The sequence below is a fragment of the Bidens hawaiensis genome, unplaced genomic scaffold (assembly GCF_021521415.1).
Source record: "Bidens hawaiensis isolate Kalapana, Puna unplaced genomic scaffold, B.hawaiensis_p1.1 tig00021515_1, whole genome shotgun sequence".
In the NCBI taxonomy this organism is placed as follows: Eukaryota; Viridiplantae; Streptophyta; class Magnoliopsida; order Asterales; family Asteraceae; genus Bidens; species Bidens hawaiensis.
This window is the reverse complement of record NW_027493348.1, coordinates 110,605-118,817: the sequence shown is the minus strand read 5'-3', so window position 1 is coordinate 118,817 and position 8,213 is coordinate 110,605. Positions and strand designations below refer to the sequence as shown.

General features: G+C 40.3%; 1 protein-coding gene across 1 annotated transcript; it reads left to right on the top strand.

Annotated features, from left to right (window-relative positions):
* The first annotated feature begins 2,347 nt into the window (after positions 1–2,347).
* Positions 2,348–7,653, top strand: LOC143563767 (zinc transporter 11-like). The gene is made up of 2 exons (XM_077051237.1): positions 2,348–2,863; positions 7,023–7,653. Exons 1-2 carry the CDS (start codon positions 2,410–2,412, stop codon positions 7,553–7,555), a joined length of 987 nt encoding a protein of 328 aa, XP_076907352.1. The 5' UTR covers positions 2,348–2,409; the 3' UTR covers positions 7,556–7,653.
* Positions 7,654–8,213: the final 560 nt, after the last annotated feature.

Genomic DNA, 8,213 nt, shown 5'->3' with positions numbered 1-8,213 from the left:
GTAATCTGCCCGGGGTCGATTAGTGTTTCTTCAAAACTATTTAGAAAAATAATCATATTTGTAAAGAGGACAATAAAAAGGAAATCTGAAATATACTAAAACTTTGTTTTTATATTCTGTAATGAATATATTCATTTTATGTAATGACGTAATAATTCGAGTTATATTTTTCTTTTGAACGGCCAACAAACATAGAATAATATAGAGAGTTAAATCTATAGCAAAAACTTGACAACCAAATTGAAAAGATAAATATAGAAACCAAACTCAAATCTTGAAAGAAACTCGGTAAACACCATATATGATTCATAAATCTCAATCAGATTTTCTGCAACAAACAAAACATATTCAAGCAAGCAATACATGTTTGAATAGTAGCTGTGTCTCGTGGAGGGTGTAACATCCTAGGCAAATCTCACATCGGCCGTGGACAAGAGAGGTCATTGTTTCATAAGTAAATGTCTCACCTCTTAAATCACCAACGCGTTTTGGGCTTAACGAGAATGGACGAGAGGAGAACTCCACAGTTAAGCGTGCTCAGGTGGGAGTAGTAGCAGGATGGGTGACCTCCTGGGAAGTCTCCACCTGGGCAACCAAAAACAAAACCGTGAGTTCTTCGTGGGCAAAACGGACAATATTGGTGGGAAGTCTCCACCTGGGCAACCAAAAACAAATCCGTGAGCTCTTCGTTGGGCAAAGCGGACAATATTGGTGCAAGGGGGCGGATGTTATAGATGGCATGAAGAAGAAATAAGTTTTAAGAGAGCTAGTGGAAATAGCTTACTTGGTAGAGCATAGTCGTCTGTTTTTAATTTGTAATTGTATGCAAGATAAACATACATAAGGACGACATTAATTAGTGTAACGCTTTATATGAGCCGGATATTGAATTTTGAAATGAGAGATGCTCGGTTAATAAGATACATCTAATATCTATACATAGAAAGCATTTTGGCACTTTGGTTGCGAACAATAAGAGGTCTCTATAGTCAAAACATGTTTTGTTATAGTTAGATCAAACAAATTGGTAGATGTATAGAGTCGACCATATAAAAAAGGTTCTGTAGCCACTCATCTGTTAACTGTTATGTAGGAACGTTATGTGGCCCTCGTAGAAGACCATGAGTTTCTAAGTAGCATTTCTAACACCTATGAACAAAATCGTCGTAAACATAGGAGATATTAGGTTCGTTCAAAAGAATGTTTGGGACTTTGGGCGCCCAAAAATGAAATTTCATCAACAATTAAATACTGAGCATGCTAGCTCTAACATTAATAAATAAATGTTCCAAATAACAAGAAAAATTCCACTTCTTAAGCACGTATATTAAAGTTTATTCTCATATACAAATATAAATATATTTGGTTTTCATACATCTAAAAAATTTAGTATTAGAATATTCTCAGCAGGTCTTTTATATTATAGTGAGTGATTTTTTTGTATTATACAGAGTAGTTGTAAGCAGTTGTGAGTTGAGGAGATAAAGATCATTTTGTTGTGAGTAAATTTGAAGAAACAATATTCACGCTCGATAACTTTTTAATGTTAATTAAATTGGTTCTCAGTGGATGTGTGAGTGGTTAATATAAAATTATTGTAAGTGGTTAATATAAAATTATCATTTTGAAGACGCATTTCGATTTGGTGAATTTCGCCGGTATTTAATTGAAGGATTCGTAATTAGCCGTTAAAAAAATATTTAATGAAATGTTTATATTTCGCTATGGTATTAAGTTAATAAAATATTACTCCATCTGTCTCATTAAAATTGTCAACATTTCCTTTTTTGTTTGTCAATGTCCACTTTCAAAATTTATTATCTAATTTTCAAGTTTATTCTTAAACACACACAACTAACATTAATAAACAATATTGATGGACCCAATTAAATTTTCAATGACATTATTATCATTTGGTACACAAAAAAAGTAATTATTCAATATACATTGAACTTTGTGTTTTTTAAACCATGATACGGATGTAGTATGAATCTAAAATATAAAAGGCTTTTCAAACAAAATTTCTTAAAAACTTAAAAAAACGAATGATTTGATTACTTATTGACTTCTTGGAAAACTAAACAGGGTCAAACGTTAAATAAGTAAAAATAGCTAGGTTGATGATGATTATTTGACTTACTTAAAACTGTTTTCTTAATATCCAAAGACGAATTAAATTCAGACAATGACACACAATGACCTGTTACTAGTAACGTAAAACAACCACAACCAGATCTACATCTACTACACAAACATGTAATTGTACATTTGTACTTGTACTACACATTCCCATTTCCAATACTACCCTCATCGTCCGGAACTACAGTATCTCCAAAAAAAAAAAATATTTCTAATATATTTATTATACAATCCTCGTTTGCTTCATCGTGTTCCTCAAACAACCCAAACATGTTCCGCCACCTGTTCTTCCTCTCTCTCCTCCTCGTACTCGTTCTCTCCGCCTCCGCTCACGGCGGCGCCGACGACGACGACGGTGACTCATCCACCGGCGGTGAAAAACCCGACCTCCGGTCAAGATCTTTAATCCTAGTAAAGATATGGTGTCTAATAATAATATTCTTTGCTACGTTTATTGGTGGCGTGTCTCCTTATTTCTTGAAATGGAATGATGGGTTTTTGGTGTTGGGTACACAGTTTGCTGGCGGTGTGTTTCTTGGTACGGCTATGATGCATTTTTTGAGTGATGCTAATGAGACGTTTGAGGAGTTGACTAGTGTGGAATACCCTTTTGCGTTTATGTTGGCTTGTGGTGGCTATTTGCTTACTATGCTTGCTGATGGTGTTATTGCGTATGTGTATGGCAAACACAACACTAATTCTGATGATGATGTTGAAGATCAAGGTTTGTTTTTTTTTTTGGATTATTTTTTGTGTCGAAGCACGAGATGAATCTGACTTGATCCATGACGATGTTTCCACGGATTTCAAGATGAACGAACCACGTCTTGATCTTCTTCTCCGGCTGGTTGGGATCTGCAATGACTTTTTGGGGGTGACCGCTAAGAAATCTCCAGGATCTCTTGTTCACAGACACAAAAATATGGTGGTGGCTCTTATTGAGAATGACCAACCCCTAATAAGGAGGTGGAGACCTCCTTATATAGGGAGCCTCATGGCCACCATCATGGTACCCTAATGGGCCTAGCCCAGTTAGGGTTACCTCCACAAAACCCCCTCAGCCCAATAACATTGTATTAGTCCATATAATAAAATAAGCCAAACATAATAAATTTAGGGTCGTAAAACCGGGTTTAGTACCATACCCCTACAAGCCCCCCCAAGTCCAGCGTTGCTCCTGGGCGCGCAAGCGTTTAGGTGGAGCGCTGGACTTTATGAGGTGTGTTAGGCGTGAGGCGGTTTTTTCCCTTTTCTTCGGCCTTATCTTTATTATCTTTGAGTTTTGGGAGGTTTTCTTCATGATGGTGACGTGTTGTGGTTTTTATGATAATGATGGTGCACTAGCATGAATAAGATATAGCACGCCGAATAATAAAAGCCTGCGCGCGAGGCGACTTACGAGCTATGAGAATAATAAAGCTTGCGCGCGAGACGACTTATGAGCTATGAGAATAATAAAAGCTTGCGCGCGAGGCGTCTTACGAGCTATATGAATAATAAAGCTTGCGCGCGTGAGGCGACTTACGAGCTGTAAAAATAATGAATCCTGCGCGCGAGGCGAATTACGGATCTATGAGAATAATGAAGCTTGCGCGCGAGGCGACTTACGGATCTATGAGAATAATGAAGTCTGCGCGCGAGGCGTCTTACGAGCTATAAGAATAATAAAAGCTTGCGCGCGAGGCGTCTTACGAGCTATAAGAATAATAAAAGCTTGCGCGCGAGGCGTCTTACGAGCTATATGAATAATAAAGCTTGCGCGCGTGAGGCGACTTACGAGCTGTAAAAATAATGAAGCCTTCGCGCGAGGCGACTTACGGATCTATGAGAATAATGAAGCCTGCGCGCGTGGCGTCTTACGAGCTATAAGAATAATAAAAGCTTGCGCGCGAGGCGTCTTACGAGCTATAAGAATAATAAAAGCTTGCGCACGAGGCGACTTACGAGCTATAAAATGATGATAATGACTGGCCCACAAGGGCCTCCTCCGCGCAGGATGAATATCCCGGCCTGTTTTCAAAATAATAATGGAGGCACAAATGGCCAGATAATAATAATGATGTCATAGGTGTTTGTGCGGCTCGTAGCCGAACCTGCAAAAACATGTCAACTAAAAGTGGATGTATTGCATGGTTCCCATCCTCGGGCAAATTATGAGGTATGCCCAACCTTTAAGCTTGGCGCGTGGCCTATGGGTTTATGAGGATTCCCAACCTAGCCATATGAGTACAATCATGGTTGTTCTTATCCTGATTTGGATTAGACTGTTCATTTGTTATGTCGCTTACGCGCGGCCTGCGCAATGTCTCCTTTATTCTCACGCGCAGATGTGGTGCGTGAGCGTGCATGATGCGTGAGCATCTAATATGCATGAGCGTACGTGAAGCCCAATAACATATGTGATGCGTGAGCATATGAGATTCGTGAGCATGTGATATGCGTGAGCATACGTGATGCGTGAGCATACGTGATGCGTGAGCATACGTGATACGCGTGAGCATGCGTGATGCGTGAGCATGTGATATGGGCCACGAGCATAGGTTTTGGCTGTCTTCATGAGCATGTGATATGCGTGAGCTGTGGCGTAGAGTAATCGCGGGGAGTGCGCATGCGATCCGTTGTGGCGTAGAGTAATCGCCGGGAGCGCGCATGCGACCCGTTGTGGCGTAGAGTAATCGCCGGGAGCGCGCATGCGACCCGCTGTGGCGTAGAGTAATCGCCGGGAGCGCGCATGCGACCCGCTGTGGCGTAGAGTGATCGCCGGGAGCGCGCATGCGACCCGCTGTGACGTAGAGTGATCGCCGGGAGCGCGCATGCGACCCGTTGTGGCGTAGAGTAATCGCCGGGAGCGCGCATGCGACCCGCTGTGGCGTAGAGTGATCGCCGGGAGCGCGCATCCGACCCGCTGTGACGTAGAGTGATCGCCGGGAGCGCGCATGCAATTCGCTGTGGCGTAGAGTGATCGCCGGGAGCGCTCATGCGACCCGCTGTGACGTAGAGTGATCGCCGGGAGCGCGCATGCAATTCGCTGTGGCGTAGAGTGATCGCCGGGAGCGCGCATGCGGCCCGCTGTGGCGTAGAGTGATCGCCGGGAGCGAGCATGCGGCCCGCTGTGGCGTAGAGTGTTCGCCGGGAGCGCGCATGCGTCCCGCTGTGGCGTAGAGTGATCGCCGGGAGCGCGCATGCGGCCCGCTGTGGCGTAGAGTGTTCGCCGGGAGCGCGCATGCGTCCCGCTGTGGCGTAGAGTGATCGCCGGGAGCGCGCATGCAGAATCCGAAGTTGATCCACAGGGAGCGATTTTGATCCGCGGTGGCGCGCACGATCTAGAGATTTTGAATATTCACATCAGGTAGGTTTTATGTAAAACCAACAGATCTAATAGGATTTTTAGATCTATGAATATGAAGTGTGACTGTTGCTCAAACGAACCCAGATCTGAAAAAATCATAACTAGATTTGATATATTTCACTTAGAAAAAACACATATCTAAGGGTTTTTCCTAAAAGTTCGGTGGTATTTCTTCCAGTGTATTTCCAGATCTGGAAGTATTTTTTAGATCTACGGATTTTTGGATTTCCATAGAACATATCTGAAAGAAGAAACCGTAGACCCGAGATATTGATGAACAGATCGGAGGGCCGAGACGAGAAGCGAAGCGTGGTTCATTGCTGTCCCACGGATGGCGCCAATGTCGAAGCACGAGATGAATCTGACCTGATCCATGACGATGTTTCCACGGATTTCAAGATGAACGAACCACGTCTTGATCTTCTTCTCCGGCTGGTTGGGATCTGCAATGACTTTTTGGGGGTGTGGAGGTGACCTCTAAGAAATCTCCAGGATCTCTTGTTCACAGACACAAAAATATGGTGGTGGCTCTTATTGAGAATGACCAACCCCTAATAAGGAGGTGGAGACCTCCTTATATAGGGAGCCTCATGGCCACCATCATGATACCCTAATGGGCCTAGCCCAGTTAGGGTTACCTCCACAAAACCCCCTCAGCCCAATAACATTGTATTAGTCCATATAATAAAATAAGCCAAACATAATAAATTTAGGGTCGTAAAACCGGGTTTAGTACCATACCCCTACATTTTGGTTATTGAATTAGTTATTTGATGTTGATTAGAATATTGAGATATTTTTGTTTCTGTTTTACTGACCAATTTTAATTGCTTAGTTGGTAACATATCTTGCTTTCTAAGCAATGATTATTAATTTTCAAGAAATAACCATTAAATATAGGGTTGGTTGTTGGGTTTATTTCTTTAAAATGATCTTGCTAGTTTATGTTTGTTCGTTACTGGTTTAAACATACTATAAACATACGGTAAACGAACGGACATACATAAAAACAATATATAGTAAATAAGTTTACTTTTTTCGTTTCCTTTTCTTTATTTAATAAGTAAGTTTGTTACCTGTTTCTTTCTCTTAATTATTAACTTTTATTATTCTCATTTACTTTATATGCTTCTGTTTACTTTTCTCAGCTGGTGAATCGGTTTGTTTTCCTTTTGTTTCAAATATAGAAGTAACAAGTTAAGTCTATATTATTAGCTAATTAATTTTTAATTTATTCCTACTGTAAGACACTTTTTTTAGCATAGTAGACAAATGAACATAAACATAAAAGCTAACATAACATCAATTAAAGTAAATGGAACACCAATCTATTGGGTCTAACAAACTAAAATAACTAAACTCAATTAAATTGTAATTGACCAAAACTTTTTTTTTAGTAAACATGTAACAGAACTAACTACAAACATAAACTAACGAACATAAAAAAACTTTTTTATCAAACAATTCATTGAACATTTTGTTCGTTTACATGTCGACAAACAGCATATAATAAAACGTGGTTTGTTGATAACAGGGGAAAACCGGAACGGAAAAGAGAAACACACCCATCCAAAGATCGGAATGACATCAGCTTCATCTCTGGGAGACAGCATTCTACTTATAGTAGCATTATGTTTCCATTCCGTGTTTGAAGGAATCGCAATTGGAATTGCAGATTCCAAAGCCGATTCATGGAAAGCCCTATGGACAATATCTCTTCACAAGATCTTCGCAGCAATCGCAATGGGAATCGCTCTTCTAAGAATGATTCCAGACCGCCCGTTCTTATCATGCGTATCATACGCCTTTGCATTCGGGATATCAAGTCCCATTGGAGTTGCAATTGGAATAATAATCGATGCCACGACACAAGGTCGGGTTGCTGACTGGATATTTGCGATATCAATGGGGATCGCTTGTGGGGTGTTTATATACGTGTCGATTAATCATTTGTTACGAGGTTATCAGGCGCAAAAGCCGGGTGGTGTAGATGCTCCTCATTATAAGTTGTTGGCTGTGACGTTGGGGCTTGGTGTCATTGCTGTTGTAATGATCTGGGATACCTGATTTGGTTATTGGTTTTTGTTTTTGTTTTAAGTGTTTTTTATTGTTTTGGACACATGAAAGTGTACAAGTTTAAGATTACAGTTGTATTGTAAAGAAACATAGTTGACGAGATCTATAAAGAAAGTATTGGTTGTTTTTGTTTATAACAAGGTTAAAAGAACAATAAGCCGGCAATCACAAGTACAAAGGACTAAAAGGTGTTTTTTTATATAAAACACGGATGCTTTTTTGAAAAGGTCCGCCACAAGAGGTATATAATTTATTATATAAATATGTGTTAAGAGCTCTTGGAAGAATCTTTACGCAAAATGTGACAAGTGTTGGTTTTAAGTTTAATATTTTGTGGTTTTATAAGTTACAAAATGAATGAAAGGCCTTTTCAGATAGGAGGGAGATGGCAATTACAGAACTACGTGCAAATTAACTATTATGAGTCCGGATATGAGCCCAGACAAGCCAGCCCAATTTAGGTGACCCAACAAGAGATAAGATTGTGAAGGCAGAATCGCTGAATATATTCTCGAAAGACTGAAGGATCGGATTATGAAAATAACGTTTAAGCAAATTGGTGTTCTTCTCTCATCTCGATTCTAGTCTAATTTCCCATCTCAAGTTCTTCTCTGAATCCTGATCTCCTTCTTAGTTCTATCCTTTGTGA